The sequence below is a fragment of the Cryptotermes secundus genome, unplaced genomic scaffold (genome assembly GCF_002891405.2).
Source record: "Cryptotermes secundus unplaced genomic scaffold, Csec_1.0 scaffold590, whole genome shotgun sequence".
Taxonomy (NCBI): domain Eukaryota; kingdom Metazoa; phylum Arthropoda; class Insecta; order Blattodea; family Kalotermitidae; genus Cryptotermes; species Cryptotermes secundus.
The window spans coordinates 170,346-189,072 of record NW_019721768.1 but is presented as its reverse complement, the minus strand read 5'-3'; the positions used below and the strand labels follow the sequence as shown (position 1 = coordinate 189,072).

The following is an 18,727-nucleotide window of genomic DNA, read 5'->3' as shown; positions in this document are numbered from 1 at the left end:
GATGCGAGCAGCCATCTGGGCTCGTTGTGGCATAGGGTTCGCCAACTTGGGCATGCTCGCCTCTCCCTGACCTACCGGAATGTATAAACTGACTTTAATCTTAAATACACATCTAATTTATTTACATTCGTGCTTCTTTGTTTATAATAACGTTTGACTCAATTCCAGGTGATTTAATGATGCTGTTTCAAACTCAGTGCTCGTACAGCGTAAAATATGATATCATGTTTCTTTGTAGGGGTTTTACGTCATTGTCAGTAACAAGATTATACAACATTAAATGATAGGATAATTGATTAATAATACTGTGACATGTAGACACATTGCTAGGGAACGACTCGGTAAAGACATTCCCGCACCAACGAATGTGCAGGCAGCAATTGGATAACATCCGTTGCTATGTAACAACGCTGTAAATGCAACATAAGTACCAGGGTCATAACATTTTTTTTTATATTTGGGTCGCATATGTCCATTGTTAGGCAACGGAAGTTTTCTGTGCTGTGGTCCGACCCGAGTCGATATAAGGAGAAGCCGACCATAATTGTTAGTCCATTCGGAATTCGGTTCAGTTGTCAGTTGACAGTCAGCCTGTGAAGAGAACACTTTATGTGTGCTGCAGTTATAATGAGACTGTTATAAATCCGTTGCCAGGAGACGACTAGTGAAGACTGAGAAGACTTAGCGTACCCTAGTGATTTGTGAAGTGGGTAGATTTGCGATAGCGCTCTAATTTATTGTGATTACGAGTGATTGTAAATGACTGAGCAATCAATCTAATTATCAGTCCAAACCCCGTTTTATAAGTCACGATCTTAAACACGTGACAGTATACTTGGAAGGAAGCGATCGTGGGGTAATCGGGGGTGATATTATGACATTAGCCTAAAAATACTAAGCAAAACCACAAAATACCTCGGCTAAGATACATATTGTCCTGAGGAAGATTCGAAATGAGCACCTCTAGATGGAAGTCTCTAGATGGGACTAAGTCCCTTGTACTGCGGCCACTTCTGGTCTATTGTACCAGCCCCAGATGATAGGTGAGGGTGATTGTGGAGCAATTGATGGAATGAAGATTGGCAGGGGAAACCGAAGTACTCAGAGAAAACCTGCCCCAGCTCCACTTTGTCCACCACAAATCCCACTTGACCAGAGATCGAACCCAGGCCGTCGCGGTGGGAAGCCAACGACTAACTGCTTGAGCTATGGCGCGGCCTGCTTGTCTTGTATCTGGGAGTTATCCATTTAGAACCAAGGACCAGGCGCAGGTTATTCTGAGGACTGTATACTTTTCCACATAAAGTATAGACCAGTGGTTCTCAACCTTTGTCTGACCGCGACCCGGAAACTTCTTTTTTCTATAAGACGAGGGCCCGGAAGCTGAGAAACACTGTTATAGAAGAATAGCGCTATATCATCTCGAATAAGATACGACGCGTGTCTTCTTTCCAGGTTTTCCCCAAGTTTCCTTAAGGCATATAAACATGCTGTTATTTCTCTCGAAGGTTCACGTCCTTACAGCTGATTTGGAGTTGTTAACTAACTTAGAAGTTACTGACTTATTTACAGTTATGCCCTTTTAATACGATACCACACTAGTTCGGGTCAAGAGATCATTGTAATCTTTATTGACGAAGGAACGAAATATTACTTTTCGAATTCTCTGTACCCGTATAAAATTTAAAAGTTCTTTGCACAAAATTCATGAAACGGATATACTGTCTGTCGGAAATTCATTCCGAAATTACCCTACAGAGTCCTCTGTATTTAATATCAATTATAAACCCTGTAAGGTGTGTTAAAATTTGTTAGCAGAATCTTCCTCCGGCTTACGATCGTAAATCGATCAAATGTACGTACGTGGTGTGCAGCTGTGATGAAGCTTCATAGATTTACATTTCAGGAAAGATTTATCCAATAAGAAACTGGCACATGATATAAATGATACAAATAAGTAAGGTCTTCATTATTAGTGTTACTCTTTAACGTAGTGAGTGTTTAGTGACATACAAAGAAAAATAACCCAACTCTTCAGAGGAATCTGAGTGTCCCCTCGCCTGGTTAAAAGGAACTTCTGCTTAGAGCTAACCTGGCAGTGGGGCGACCACTTCTCTGTGTCCAGGTTTGCACTGTCCTCACCCGGTTACCACCCTACATGTGTTGCTTCACCATAGCTACTGCGTCACATTTACACCCCTTACGAATTATGATCAAATTTGAAACGTACTGAATATATTCAGTTTGAGATAGCCTAGTCGGACGAAAGAGGGGTCGGGGTTCCATTCCCGGCATGATAAAGAATTTTCTCTTCTCACGTCGTCCAGACTAGCTATGGGGCCCACTCAGCCTCCTACACAATGGGTACCGGAGAATCTTTAACTGGCGGTTAGCTGACCACACACCTCCAACTAGTGCCGAGGTCAAGAAAATATGGATCCATATATTCATTTCCCCATATGCCTTCATGGCGCAGTGCTTAATTAGATAAACACAAAGGCAACCTTACCCTTCCCAGAATAACTGACTGAACCTGAAGCCATTCCAAACCAGTATGGCCCATGCACTTCCAAGAACAAGATCCATTGGTCGCCCCAAGTTACGCTCGATGGATCGACCTCTCTTGTAGGAGAACAGAGCGGAGCGAAAGATCCAAACTATGATGCTGTTGACGATAATGAGGCATATATAATTTCTGAAATATCTCTTTTGTGATCAGTTTGGTAACAGTCGGATTGGTCAAGCAATAATAGAATTATTTGTAAAGGCAAAGTTGTTCATGTGCTTAATTAAACACTAAACCATGAAAACATATGTGGGAACCGAGGTATAGCTCCACGAATTCGTAATTTCGAACTTAATGATGAGTTGCCACGTTCATCGCCAGCCACTCTACCCACCACTAAAGTGGCCCGGTGCCCACTGGATCGCAGGCTACGGTTTAGTTCCAGAGCCGGTCTCGACTCTGTGAAAATAAGAAAGAAAATTTCTCCTGTTAATAATCGAACCCCGATTCTTCAATTATGTAACCAATAGTCTAGTTACTGTACCAATTAAGCTGTCGCGGTTCAAATGGTAACGTGGATGCTAGAGCGTTTCTAGGCAACGACCTATAAACAACCTTCAGTCGCGTTAGCGCAATCAACAATAGGACGAATATTTATAGTTCGTTGCTACGCGACAGCCAGAGCGCCAGTAGGCTAGCAAGTTGGCTGTCATGTGATTGGCTTTCTATGAGGTTGGTGCTGCGACCGTTACTACGCAGCGTCGCAGTAAATACTCCCCTACAACAATGGAAATGTGCGTGGTCGGTGCGGAGGCTATATAAGGAGATTCCATATAGAACATATATGGTATTTGGTCTCGAGTACCAAGGGACTCGGACCCGAGAAAGACTGCGCTGGCAAGGACCAGCCGCATACACGCAAGACAGACCCGTTGTCTCGTCAGAGAGGTCGCCCACAAAAAAAAAAAAACAAGACCTAACTGTAAAACAGTAATAAAGATCTGGTCGCAAGCCCCAGATGGGTGCTTTATGCCTGTACAGCGGTGAACTGTAAAATGTGGAAATCAATCATAGCGCTGTATTTAATTATAATTAAGAGATGTGTGTAACCAAGGCGCTAATAAATCCAATCATCGGAACTAGAAACCGTCATTTTTGTCGAGCGTACCATCCTTCATTCATTCATCTGTAATCTGTCAAGACAACAGGTCCACAGTCTCTTCCAAAACAGTTCCTCCACTTGATGCGATCTAGAGCTTTCTCCTTCAAATGAAAATATCCTCTCCTGTCCCCAAGGTCATCCAGCATCTTCTTACGTCTTCTTCCTCGTCTTCTGGTCACTTATATCCGCCCCCCTATCTTTCCTTCAATAGCTTCTTTTAGAAGGCAGTTACCGCGTAAAATATGACCAATCCAATTAGCCTTCCGTTTTCTTATTTCATGTAGGATATTCCTCTGCTCACTGACTCTAAATAACACTTCTTCATTTCTCACATAACCGGTCCAACTGATCTTCTCCATCCTTCTCCAACACCACATTTCGAAGCTTTCCTACACATGTCAATATATATATATATATATGCGCAATACGTTAATATCAACGCCAATATGATATGCAAAATCACAAAGAACAAATTTGGGAATTCTTTGTAGTGTCTGCTACAAACTGGAAAACTACTTTCTGTTGATTCTTGCGTAGCACATTATTGCCTCAGAGGAGCCGTGTTATTTGGGTACTGAGCTAAGGAAGGAAGTTCCCCAATGATGACATCATTGTCACAAACGTGTCTGCAATCACAATGCTCAGATTCCCATAACAGTTTCCGTCAGATTTGCTTTGGTATGTCCATTTTGTATGCACATAGCCTTTACACAAAAATGAAACATACCGCACAATGCTGTAATTCTGAAGACTTGCGAAACGACCTGTCGCTTGAGCCATTATGTAACATGAAAAAGTAAAGGAGTATACCCACACACTCATTCTCTCCGTATAAGGTAAATTTGTCCCTGTGCTCAACGAATTTAAGCGCTACGCCATGAAGGCACTGGTTGGAGGTGAGTGGTCAGCTTCACGCCCCTGCCACTTTACCCCCGGGGAAAGAGCCCCCGGTACCCATTGGATAGGAGGTTGGGTCGACCCCAGAGCCGGTCTGGAGATCTGGAGAAGAGAAAATTCTTGACCCTACAGGGACTTGAACTCACACCCCTCAGTCATCCAGCCCGTAGCCAGTTCCTATACAGACTACACTACCCCGGCTCCTCTCACACTATAGTCGAATTAATTAGTTGTTTGGCTATTTAATGACGCTCGGAAAATTGCAAAGTGAAGAGCCTGTAAAATGTTGAGTAAAATTGGATGATCAAGGCTAATACAGTAGCTGGGTATTTACAATATGAGAGTATTTTTCTGCCGGTCACGGTAGCCGAGCGGTCTAAGGCAAGTACTGTCTCCGCTCGCTCTGAAGCAGGGATCGTGAATTCGAATCCCACATAAGGCATGGATGTTTGTTATGTGTATGCGTTTATTGTGTGTTCGTGTTTTCCTGTGTCTAGGTAGAGGTCTTGCGTCGAGCTTATCACTCGTCCAAGGAGTCCTACTGTCTGTAAAATGATCAAAAGAAAAAAAAACCTCGACACCGGTATAAGAGGAACGGATTAAGTAATTATATTTACTACAGGGACATCGAAAAGAATGCCAGGATTATAAAATCGATCACTCAAAAACTGTTAAACGTATTGTGACGTGCATGGCGCAACGGGAAGTAGGAGTCACTTGAACTCTGCGGTCTCGTAAGTGACGTCACATACCCCCACTCCTTCCATCAGTGCGCAACGCTCGGTAAACACCCCTTCCTCCGCGGTGACGTAACACGTGACAGTACTGATATAATTCAAGCGTTAAATTACTAAATGTCTAAAGTTTTTGCATTACCACCAACTTACTCGTGAATTTCATTTGGTTGCTCTGATCCAAAAATTCGTCAATTATACCAGTTAAAGCACCCGTTCATATGAAAAGTCGCCTCATCTGTGAAACAAATCTGGCGTACAAGAGTTTCATCATCATCATCATCAATTTTATTCGGCACTGAACTGGCAGAATCATAATATTCTTGACGGTCATTAGATTTGATTTCATGTTTCAGCTGAATCTTGTAGGCACAAAGGTGTAATTTTTTTTAATGACGTTTCCAATCGTAGGTTTTGGAATTCCTAATTCTAAACCCCGACGAAACATTGACATTTTAGGGCTCCTTAACCAGAACTCTCTAATGCGCTCCACATTCTCTTGCTGTGTTTCTACTCGACCTGAAAATTTCTCTTACGCAGCACTTCCCGTTTCTTTGAAATTTTTTAACCAACGGTTCAGAGCCTTATCATTTCCTGGATGTAACCTTCGCCACTTACGTAGCAGCACTTACGTACCGACTTCTGTTCTACATACCGTAAAACAAATTCAGCCTTCTGCTGCAAGGTCCACATCTCGCCTGACACCTACAGTACTCACACAGGGAGGAAAAACTAGCGGGGCTCTGGGAACTGTGACGGCCGGCCTTGCTCATAAGTTTTATCGACATGTCAACCGACAACAGCATCTCAACGTCCAAGGTACCCACCATCAGCTGAATATATCGAAAACTTACGTTCTTTCGATATGTTCAACAGTTCTTCAATGATATTTTTTCATAATCCCGGCATTCCTTTTAGATGACCCTGTATTATCCTGTAAATTTCCTCCGGAGACTGAGGAAAATCTATCAGAGTAGCAGATAACCTAGCAGAGATTCGAATCAAGTACGCATGTGTTGAATGTAAATCTATGACATCCGACTTACAGTTACCCGCTCTATTCCTGGGCATTAACTGTAGGGTACTGAGACGAATTGCTTGCAGCAACGTAGAATAAAATATATTTCTACTAATATGAAATGGATCAGAATCGCACAGCAGTAAAATATATGACCTACAGTTTGAACGGACACATTTTGAATTTAGACCATAGCAGCGATTATCTTGATGGGACGTGGGTTGCAGTATCTCAGCAATATTTGACTCCTTCAATGGGTAGACCGTGTAAATAATATTGTAACGTAATATTGTAATATATACGCGAGCGCTACGTTACCGCTACGTGCCGCTGGGGAGGTAGGGGTCCTTCGTTGCGCAGCATGTCACAATATTTATTTTTTTTTCATTTCTCCAAGAAGATATAATGCATCTCATTTAAAAAAAACATCATTAAAGTCCATAAACATGGCCGTAATTAAAAGTAAAAGGCAAAGCTATAACTGTAACAGGCCGAGCAGGCCCACAGAGTTATGAGACGTCGAGACTCCCACATTTGCTTTCGACAATAGCCTCACAGATGACGATAAGGTCGTCAGCCTTACGCGCCGTCGCCCTTTACCCCCAGAAAAGTTCCTGGTACTTATTTCTGTTGCCGGTCACGGTAGCCGAGCGGTCTAAGGCATGTACTGTCTTCGCTCGCTTGGAAACCGGGATCGTGGGTTCGAATCCCACTAGAGCATGGGTGCTTAGTTTGTGTGTGTGCGTTTTTCTGTCTTTGCATACAGGTAGAGGCCTTGCGACGAGCTGATCACCCGCCCAAGGAGTCCTACCGAATGTGTAAGATCTAGAGAAACCGAAGTGAACGGAGAAGTTCATGGAGGTAGGCCTAGGCCCACTGGGGCTGTAGTGCCAAAGAAAAAAAAAACAACTTATTTCTGTTAGAGGCCGAGCCGACTCCAGATTCATAATGCGGCTGGAAGGATTAGGTCAATTGAATAGTCCAATTATGTTATCTGGAATCGAACCCGTGACCTTCCGGCTTGTAGCATAGTTAAGAAACAAACTATAACATTTGTAGGATATGAGTTTCTCACAGCGATGCCTGTGAAGAATTCTATCTTCTGGAATATAATGCTGTGTACGTAGTTCGGTACAATTCAGCCGATGTTTCAGAGGACCGAAAAACACTTACCCCACTTGTTGCCTGAGTCATGCTGGTTTCTTACTTGGCTTACTTTTTAACCCTGAAAATGGAAGCGACATGTTTTTCTGAAACTTCGGTTGACTTTCAACGGACTGCAGAGCATCATATCAGAGAAGAGAGAACTAAAGCATGTAATCTGTGGTCAAAGATTTGCCCATTCAAACTTAAAGTTTGTGGAAGTTATCATCATGCAGTAAAATGAATTAATGAACGTCTATGGTAAGAGAATGTCTCAGTTTTTCAGATTATGTAATTGTATGAAAGTAATCTAGCAGTGTGCAAATATATTATTTCTTTTCTTATTGCAGTTTACTGACTGCTACTTCGTTTCCATATGAAAACGGTGTTAAATGTCCATCAATTATCTCTCTATTCAGCGTTCAAATATGCCTTAAGACTCTCCGGTGTACACTTCAAATTATCGTAACAAAATCTACTACAGGAACAACGTCAAAGTAATAGTTGTCACTGAGAGCCGCATGACAATATACATTCTAATACATTGATTCCCAAATTCATTTATTCTCTCGCGTCTTTCTCGTGACCAAAAGTAAGGCCGCCGAAATTATAAAAAATAACTTGACTTGCGATTAGAGAATTCCGAAAAATATTTATTAATGAACCTTAATTACACATGTGAAGTACTTTTTATATTAAATTGTATATTTGTAAGTTAATGTGACCGATTTATGATGGATTAAATTGTATTATAATATGATTATTAGCATTCTTGTCTTCCCTGGAAGAAAGTTTCATGGCCCCCTCAAGGGGCCACGTTGGGAAAAGCGTTGATGAAAGCAGAAGATATAATGGTATCGTGTGCATTATTTAGCGTGATGATATACAAATTAGAGAGCTCTTTCCTTGGTTGCCTTAACTAACTGCGCTACCCTGTGCTCCTAGATTGAGACATTTTCAATTTTTAACCACGAGCTCACCAGGTGAGACATTATCATCATCGTAAAACTAAACCTGCTAATTTGAAACAATTTTTATAGCCAAAGATGCAGTTAAAGAAATTGAATTATTAATCTGATCAGACTTGTAATTGTAGAACACTGAACAATGTATAACGCAGGTAGTTACTGTGTTAACGGAACAATTTTCCCGTTTGATACAATTAAAATAAGACAAATTTAAATTTCATGAAATCGTTTTCCGTTTTATGGTTTCTGAGACATGCAAATTTCAACCTTGGTGACCAATAACACGTGACGACAATATAAACCACTCAGGCGCATAAGTTAATAGAATGGCGGCACGTTTTATTATGCAACTGCATGCTAATGAATGAAATCGAAGTGATAAACTTTTAAACTTGGTTTGATTTAGAGTGCATTGCGTAGCAGTAGTTTAAGTACAGCGTACACACAGACTGCATACTTTGTAACTGGTGGAAAAGTCCCACAAGATACAACGGAGAATAATTTATTCATCAACCTTCCTTTCATTTCTTATTTTCATCTGTTCCTTTAATGTCTTTATCTCATTCCCTCCTTTCTAGTTTGAAACAATAAATTAATTACATCTCTACCTTTAAGACTGAAGAGTTTGCTGCTGCGTGTGGAAGTTCGTAAAAATATTGTATAACGCCGTGAGAACGGCATAATACTCGTATATAGTCGTAAATCATCTTCTATTATACTATTTTAATTCCAGATCGGAAGGCACTATGAGGAGGGCAATTTTGACCACACGTCCTCTGTGGATACTGTTGCTGATGGTTGCCGCCGTCACAGGAGGTCGGGTAGAGAATGTCGAATACTGGAAACAATATGGAGACTCCCGTCTGTATAAATCCTTGACTCGTGAGGTAAGTAGAAAACAACTGAAATTAAATAATTCGCATCATTTACTGTTTGTTTAGTTACCTTATGACGCTATATCAACTGCTGATCCTATACGAGTTTAAGTAAACTATGGTGGGATCAACACAAACATTATGAATCAGACAGAAACAAAGGATTTCAGAAACTTATATTAGCATTACTATAATTATTTTTTGTTCTAGTTACCAATTAATAACCGAATTTGTTCTTTTACGTTTACATTTTTCAGGGTTACCTTGCTCTCCTTCGATACCTATTTCCGTCAAAAGGACTTGTCATGTTATTCATGCATATTCCTCTCTCAGCCTCTGTTCTGATCCCTCAGGGAATTCTAACTCTCTACCTCACTTCCCCAGAACGTGGTGGGTCACACCAAGAACGTCATCATCTTTATCGGCGACGGTATGGGCATGTCCACCATCACTGCTGCCCGCATCTACAAGGGACAGCTTGCCGGAAAGTCTGGGGAGGAGAACCAGCTGGCCTTTGAACACTTCCCCACTGTCGGCCTTTCCAAAACATACAATGTGGATAAACAGGTATTTTCTTTCATTGATGTGTAGTTATTTAATGCGAGGTAAATTGTGAGAAGAGTGTAAATATATAGAACTAAGCCTCCGTATACTGTGGTGTTCTGTAACACAGATTTATACAGAAATGTCAGCATTCATATTAAGCTCAGATAACTCAGTGGGTACAACGACCAAGCTATGAGCAAGACGACCTAGGGGTCGGGGAAGAGATCATGACATTCTTCACAGTGTCCAGACCGGCAGTGGGGCTCACCGAACGGCCAATACAGTGGGAAGTGGCGATTAATTCCGCAGAGGAAAACGGCTGTATAGTGAGGCTAAGCGCTCTCGTCCATATACTACCGAGGTAAAGAATGTTTGGAATCATTCCTCTGCTCCCCTATACGTGTTAAAGGAGTCGAGCTTAAGCACAGGAATAATCTGTCTTTTACACTCATGCCAGGATAAATGATTATTTAACATAATATTGTAATTACACATTTTTCCTATTTGTCGCCATTATTGATTATACAGATGTGCATGCCTTTATATTCTTATTTTGTGCTCGTATGTACGGCTCCCAGAGCAGGGATAGCTCAGTAAGTTTTTTTATCGCTAGTGGGGTGGGACTATATCCCTTGTACTGCGGCCACTTCTGGCCTATTGTACCAGCCCCAGATGATAGGTGAGGGTGATTATGGAACAATTGGTGGAATGAAGATTGGCAGGGGAAACCGAAGTACTTGGAGAAAACCTGCCCCAGCGCCACTTAGTCCACCACAAGTCCCACTTGACCAGAACCGGGATCGAATCCGGGCCGCCGCGGTGGGAAGCCAGTGACTAACCGCTTGAGCTATGGCGCGGCCTTAGCTCAGTAAGTTACTGGGCTATAAGCTTGACTTTCTTACCGTATCCACACGGAACTTAGGGCTCTCCCACCCTAGTCACAATCCAAGCGGTAATGATTTCCTTTCTCCCGGTGATAAAACAGGCGTGAAGCTGACCAGTCATATTAATCTAGGGTAAAATTAAACACACGTACACGTAATCTTCCGCCCCCAACCCATACATGTTCACGATGATGCGATCAATTAATGACGTTACTTTTACAAGTTTTGAAATGCTCACCGACCGCAGTGTCTGTTCATATCGAGGTCTTCTGGCTTACAAGCTCCCTGTTTAACCAAGTGAGTTCCTGAACTTATGCATTTCAACCCTGATGATAAAGACAGCATTCCTATATTTGTCTACAAGACTACACGGTGTCTCAGTGCAGAATACAATACAAACCCTGTGGCTTCAGTCTGCAAGCGAACTATACCGACCGAGCGACCGCCGCTTGTCAGCGAAGTTAGTGCCAACTTTAGCGGATAGAGGGTGTCGCGTGGTCAGCACAATGAATCCCCACGGCTGTTAATTTCGGTTTTCTAGACCGAAGCCGCTACTTTTCCATTCAAGTAGCTCTTCAATTATCTTCACGAGGTTGAGTGGCCCCTTTTCCAGATCAACTCTTTCTCGGAAAATCTGGTAGCGCCGGGAATGGAACCCGGGCCTCTCAATCTTTAGACAGGAACTCTGACCACTAGATCACAGAGACGGTCCCAGAATACCATACTCCGAACTTTACGTATAACTTCATGCACGACTTTCAAGGAACTGCTCTGGAAATTACGGTTAGTTGAACATTAACGGAGCGCATGTGACTGTGAATTGCATTTGCCAGGTTCCGGACTCAGCAGGGACCGCCACAGCCATGTTCACGGGAGTGAAGTCCAACTACTACATGCTGGGACTAGATTCGAATGCCAAGTTCAACGAGTGTGACGCCGCAATCAACGAGAAGAGCCGGTTGGACTCTATCATGACGTGGGCTCAGGCGGAAGGAAAGCATACAGGGATAGTCACCACAACCAGGATCACTCACGCCACCCCTGCAGCCCTGTATGCACACAGCAACAGCCGGGACTGGGAATGCGATTCTGAAATCCCACCAGTCTTCAGAGGCTGTACTAAGGATATTGCGAGGCAACTGGTAGAGGAAGAACCTGGAAAGTACGTACCGAGAGTCACGACTTAACTTTAAAGCGTAAGCAAGCAAGAATATGAGAATTAGTTGCCCATATGTGCCTCTTTGCCTGGAGAGAGTAATTAATTAAGAACACAGCAGCAGTTTGCTTCACTCTCGAGATTCATGTTGTCGGAAGATGACAGAAGAGAGGTATAGTTCAATTGATTATGGTTCTCTCGTAACAGCTACAAAAAGAACGTTTCCTTTTTTTGCAGGAATTTCAGAGTCATATTGGGAGGAGGGATGAGACAGTTTGGGATTCAAGTAGATCCTGGAACTGATGATTCATGTGATCGAACGGACGGCAGAAACCTTTTAGAAACCTGGATGAAGGGCAAAACTAACTATTTGTTCGTGAACAACACAGCAGACCTGATGAGTGCTGACACTACCAAGGTAAAGTTATTGTAGCGTGTTGTAGTGTGTCACGCTACAAAGAAGTTTACGCGGTGGTATTTTATATAGCGGATTTATTCCGCTCGCTCACCCTACACACTTTACAATCATTTGCTCTTGCAGTGTTACAATTACTGCTTACAATATCTCGGTGATACTGGACTGTCTTCTCTGGCGGTTTATAGTAGACTCACTGCGAATGCATTCAACCCCGTTTTATAACCTCGGTCGGTGCTATGCAACGAACCCTTTGTTATAGCCGTGGAGACTCCTGTTCTAACTACAATAGAGTGATTGTTGTTTCCTATGCAACGGTCTGTTCTGTCGTTTCCATAGAAGTGACTCTTCTGGATTCCCGACACGTTACAATATGTAGTTTATAACAGCACTTGATATATTTTGTTCGATATCTTTCGAAACCACTTTTGATGAACAGAAATTGTACTTTACTTTAGAAAATTTTAAAATAGTTTAATCAAGAAAAAGACATTATCAGTAAGATTACATTTTAGAAAATAAGAACGTCTTAAAACTATTAGGATTCTGGACAATGTCCATCGTCCTATTTTTGTCCGAAACACCGAACAGTTTTTATTTAAAAACACAACTTCTCAGAGACTAGATTCTGTCTCCCGTCTTCAGGTAAACCCTACGTAGTTGGGCCCAATCGATAGAGATAATCCCTATATCCGGACACCTGTACCGACACCAGCTAGGGTATAAAAGCCAAGCACAGCACAAACCATCTGCGAGAGCTAAGACAAAACATTAAAACATTAAAAACTCTCTGGTGTAAGGCCTCATACGTGTGGAGCTTCTAATATTTTAACGTTTCCTTTAGTTCTCATAGATAATTTGTGCTGTGCTTGGCTTGTATACCCTACCTGGTGTTGGTACGGGTGTTCAGAGATAGGGACTAGCTCTATCGATTGGGCCCAACTGAGTAAGATTTACCTGAAGACAGGGACAGAATCCAGTCTCCGAGACGCCGTGTTCTTAGATACAGACAGGACAATGGATAATTCAATTCTATTCTTTATTATTTATGTGCCGAGTAAACAGCTGCAAAGGCAAATTACAGACAGAGCCATAAACATAATATTTATATTGATATACCATTGTCACAAACTTTTGCATCTTACTTACTAACGTCTTTTATTGGTAATAATGCTCAGACATGAAAATACGAATGAGACATAACATTTTCAAGTTCCAGTCTAAACAAAAATTATCATTGAAACTTCTGCTAGGGAATGACCTCAATTAAATAACTAAATAAACAACAAACTCCATGAAGTATAATAATTCTTAGGATGACAACAGTCGCTGAGCTGATAAAGATATCCCCTAGAATGTCTGTGGAACTCGAATATTCAGTACTTTTTTATATAACACCTCGAGAAATGTTAAGCGGATTATCATGAAATCCAATGTTAGACAGGGAGTTTCACTGTAATTTGTGGATACAGTCCAGATTTCGTTAAAAACTGACAACAACGGACCTTTAAATTAAGACTTACACTAGTTCCTAGAAGCAGGTCTATAGTAATTCGCTGAATGTTTATCTGAGAAAAGTATGTTTCGATCATACGATGTAGGGAAACACAAAGCACGCACACTATGACCGGTAAAGTGGCCGTGTGTCTTGGTCCCGCACTTTTGTGTATAATTAAACAAGGCTTTTTGAGGCACTGTGCTACAAGCCGGAAGGTCACGGTTTCGAGTCCCGATGAGGTCATTGGATTTTTTCAATTGACCTAATCCTTCCAGCCGCACTATGACCCTGGGGTCGACTCAGCCTCTAACAGAAATAAGTAGCAGGAATTAGTTAAATAATTTTCCTGGTAGGTAAAGCGTGGCCGGCGCGTAAGGCTGACAACTTCACCGCCATCTGTGATGCGATTGTCTAGGGAAAACGTCTCACAACCCTATGGGCCTCCATGGCCTGTTACAGGGATACCTTACTTTGTCTTACTTTTTTTTTTTAATCTGTTATCTCATATCTTGAGAACCGTTAGAATTATCTTTGACAACCCCCTTCGTCCGCCCCCGCCCGTTTTATACTATTTATAAGGTAACGTCAAAATTTATCATTCCCGAATTGAAAATCTGGATGTAGCAACAAGTTGCTGGAGGTAGGCTATTCGTACATATCTAAAACTGCTCAATAAATTTTAATGAATTTCCGAGCACAGTAAATGGCTAATTTTGCCTTAATGAAATTTATGCACGGAAATTATATTGGAATCGCCGAATGAAATATGACTTAAAGAATATACAACCAATTTTATTTTATTTTATTTTGTTGTATTATCTAACCCCACAGATCTCTCTTGAGTAGCTTAGAGCAGCTCAGCTAGGCAAGCATTTTAGGGAACCCAAAGTCTCGTTACCGTGCTAATAATAGCAATATACATGGTTGGGAAAATAAGTTTTGAGACTATTTTTTTTTTCAAAATTTATTTTGAGAGCTGCAGATATCCGCAACCTAGAATTTTTCAAAGTAATCTCCCTCAAATTCTTTACAATGATCCCAGCGCTTCGGCAGTTGTTAAAACAGTTTTTGAAATCCTGAACAGCAATGTCCGCCAACACTTGTTACACAGATGATTTAATATCCGAGAGACGCTTTCCTTTCAGCAGACTCTTGAGTTTTAGGAACAGCGAGAAGTCAGGAGAGTATGGCAAATGATCAATGGCACAAATGCCTCTTTCTGTTAAAAACTGCCACACTCGAAACGCGAAGAATTTGCCGATGCGTTGTCATGGTGAAGAATCAATAAGCGATCTCTTCACAACTCTCTTCGCTTGCGCTTCACGGCATCACTAAGCTTTTTCAATACCTCCGCGTAGAATGTCCGATTAACAGTGGTTTCTTCTGGTACCAATGGTACTTCTGATGTCGAAAAAGCGATCAAACCTCTTTTGATCTTGGACTTTTACATCCATGGGTTCTTTGGCCTGGGGATTCACCATGACTGTTCTTAATATCGCTAAAGCTTCACTTGGTAATTATAAACATTCACGTTCACTCTCTGTTCCATCGTACGCTCCATTTTCACGTCTGAACGAAGTTGGCACGCAGTGATCTAACGAGTTACTTTTCAACGAATACTGAACGCTGCTTATCGAAGTTCTGTATTGTTGCGTCACATAACGTTTCAAGTAACAGCGTTGCCAGATCGCTTGGCGAAAAAATAAAAATGAATTTTCGAATGTTATTCAGCCAGACCTTGTATTATGTCTGTACTATAGGTATGAAGACTATATTGACTGCAAAATAACGAGTTCAATTCCGGGCTTTGTAAAAAAAAATTCCTCAGTATCTTGAGGTTGTCTTTACATCTGCAGCATGAATTTGAATGCATAAGGGGTGGGCCTTCTCGGCCCTTCCACCGCGACCTACAGCGGGCTATTGTGCTTTATGAATTTAGTTGAAACCAACACAAAACTGCCTTGAAGATTTCCATTTTCTGGGATATAAGGCCGTGTAGTCTGTTGAAAGTTAACCGATGTTTCTGATGAAAATGTCACCTCTAAGCAAAGCAAGGTACCAACATGAAAGCAGGTGACAAACAGAATTTGATGCTTTCAATGTCGTTTCTTGCTTTGATTATTCTTGGACCCTGCAAATATAAACGACATTTTCCTCAAAAACGTTGATAGACGTCCAAAGGACTACACGGCCTTATACCCCAGAAAATGTAAGTCTTCCTAATTACGGCTGTGAGAATCTCAAATCCTACAAAAGACTGCCTTGCGTTGCAGGTTGATTACTTGCTGGGGTTGTTTGGTCCTGGCCACATGCCCTATGCATTGCAGCGAGATCGTGGTCCAAAAGGGACACCATCTCTGCAGGAAATGACATCACAAGCCATGAAAGTGTTGTCGAGGCACCGAGAGGGCTACGTGCTGATGGTGGAGGGAGGGCGTATAGACCACGGCCACCATGCTAATTACGCGCAGATGGCACTACACGAGGCCGCTGAGCTGGACGACGCCGTAGCATATGCAGCAAGCAACACGAACCCAGCTGATACTCTGATTATTGTCACTGCTGATCATTCGCACGCCTTCACCATCAACGGTTACCCCAACCGTGGGAACGATATCTTAGGTACGGCATGTAACAAAATAGTAGTCTGGAAATCTTCAACTTCGCTCGAGTGGCAACAGTCCTGACTCCACTCACTGATGGAGCTGAGCCATTCTTGAGAAGTCGCCAATTCTGCAGCTACTCAAGAACTTCCCAGCATTTTATGGAACCCGAAGGTTCATTACCGTGTTCACAAGAGCCCTCCACTGGTCCCTATCCTGAGCCAGATCAATCCAGTCCATACTATCCCATCCTATCTCTCTGAGATCTATTTGTCCACCCACCTGTATTTTGGTATTCCCAGTGGTCTCTTTCCTTCTGGCTTTCCAACCAGTATCCTACATGCATCCTCTTCTCCCTCATTTGTGCTACATGCCCTGCACATCTCATCCTCCTTGACTTGATCATTCTAATTATACTTGGAGAAGAGTACAAGTTATGAAGCTCCTCATTATGCAGTTTTCTCCAACCTCCTGTCACTTCATCTCTCTTCGGTCCGAATATTCTCCTCAACACCCTGAGTGTAAGTTCCTCCCTTAATGTCAGAGACCAAGTTTCATACCCATATAGAACAGTCCTGACTTGCAATCGAGAAATTCCTGACACTTATCTCGATACGAACGACTCTCCTGATGGAGTTTTCGTGGTTACGTCAGATCCTCCAGTCACAACTGCCTTGAAATAGACCATAGTCACTTCTTTTCCAGTTATAACATTCGATTCTAAGAGAATTACGTAGTTACTGGAGTGTCCCTCAATGACGTATATTCCATTTACTATAATTCCTACAGAGAGAGAGAGAGAGAGTGGTTTTGATAATGTAAACTTGACGGAGTTGGCTGAGAACAAGAGAGATAAGAAATTAAGATGCCATAATAAGGAAACAATTCTTGATACAATGAGTCAATGTAGTAAACGTCGTTATAAACTCCGAAAAAACATTAGGCTTATTTTCAAAGGACTGCGTTATATTCTAAAATATATAACTCTTCATAATCAGAGCCGTTGAGAACCTCAAATCTTACAAATATTCTTTATTTTAATGAGTAAATGGTTTCTTCCATAGACATCCGTCTTGATCTGGTAAGTTTACTTACCATGACTCTTCTAAAGAATACGTTCTATTCACAACTTATCAGCATTCCAATGGAATTGAATTTTCATGGTGATTCACACTGCCACTAGAGCGCAGTCGTTCCATATTTCCGACTTCATATCCAGGCACTCCGATTTCAGTCTTGAAGGTGTCCATGTGTGATATGTTGGCCGAAGTTGCAAGTTTCTACCCGAGTATTTTGGTGTTACTGTCGCAGTAATCTCTGGTGAGCTGGTGAGATAAGACCATTTAAGGCTGCAGTGTTATTCCACTTCTTTCATTCTTATATTTACGTGTAGGAGCTGCGATGTCTCTGTGGGCATAGCGACGGGCTAGGAGCTGGACGGCTAGGGTTATTTCCTGCAGGGGCTAGGAATGTCTTCTTACTTCGCAGCGTCCAGACTGTCTCTGAAGCACACCCAGTCTCCCCCTGGCTCTCTCCCCGCCGGTATCAGCTGGGGCGTGAACCTGACCACTCATCTCTATCTAGTGCCGAAATCAAGTGGTGGAGCTTTACCTCCACTCCCTCATGTGTTTTCATGGAGTGGTGCATAATTATTCAAGCACATCAACATCTGGAGATATTACCTCTTGTATCATACTACTCTTTACTGCACAACGTTTAATGTATTTATATATGTATGCATTTAGCTCAGAAAATACGGCGTCGAAGGTTAGGGTGGTGAATCCCGAACTGGAGAGGATGTGAAAGGAAGCGGTAGTTACCTGATTTGAGGTACTAACTGAGCTTGGACAATCTGAGGAAACACACCAAAATCTCATTAAGGATTTCTGGTTTTCGGGCCGCGATTTGAACCAGTGACCTTCCAAATATGAAGAGGAATTTCCTACCAATATGATCTTGACGTCCGGTAATCACGTTATATGGCACACTGCATATCTCAGATTCCACAAAAAGGTCACAGTAATGAACTGCCTTTAAACTAGCTTTGATATATTTTCCTGCTTTCACAGGTTACGCAAGCAAATCGTCTGTGGATGTTCCGTACGAGACGCTAACCTATGCAAATGGCCCAGGATTTTACACTCACCTGGCATCGAACTCGTCCAACTGTACAGGGAGCTTGTGGCGAGTGATCGCCGAGGAAGAGAGAAAGCAAGCAACGTAAGATATATATTTATCTCGTGTAAATGATGATGATGATGATAATAATAATATTATATAGAGAGGGCGATTTAAATAAGGAAATCCGATGGTACATATTTG

The 18,727-nt window shown here is 42.0% G+C and overlaps 2 protein-coding genes across 2 annotated transcripts in view; one reads left to right on the top strand and one right to left on the bottom strand.

Annotated features, from left to right (window-relative positions):
- LOC111875717 (apoptosis-inducing factor 3) overlaps positions 1–18,727 on the bottom strand; it is a 190,169-nt gene that overhangs the window by 78,008 nt on the left and 93,434 nt on the right. The window lies entirely within an intron of this gene.
- LOC111875718 (alkaline phosphatase 4) overlaps positions 1–18,727 on the top strand; it is a 29,722-nt gene that overhangs the window by 8,665 nt on the left and 2,330 nt on the right. The window contains exons 2-7 of the mRNA XM_023872192.2: positions 9,162–9,315; positions 9,688–9,870; positions 11,567–11,895; positions 12,127–12,307; positions 16,076–16,424; positions 18,475–18,625. Coding sequence (XP_023727960.1) covers positions 9,175–9,315; positions 9,688–9,870; positions 11,567–11,895; positions 12,127–12,307; positions 16,076–16,424; positions 18,475–18,625 — 1,334 coding nt within the window. The 5' untranslated portion in view covers positions 9,162–9,174. The remainder of the gene's footprint in view (positions 1–9,161; positions 9,316–9,687; positions 9,871–11,566; positions 11,896–12,126; positions 12,308–16,075; positions 16,425–18,474; positions 18,626–18,727) is intronic.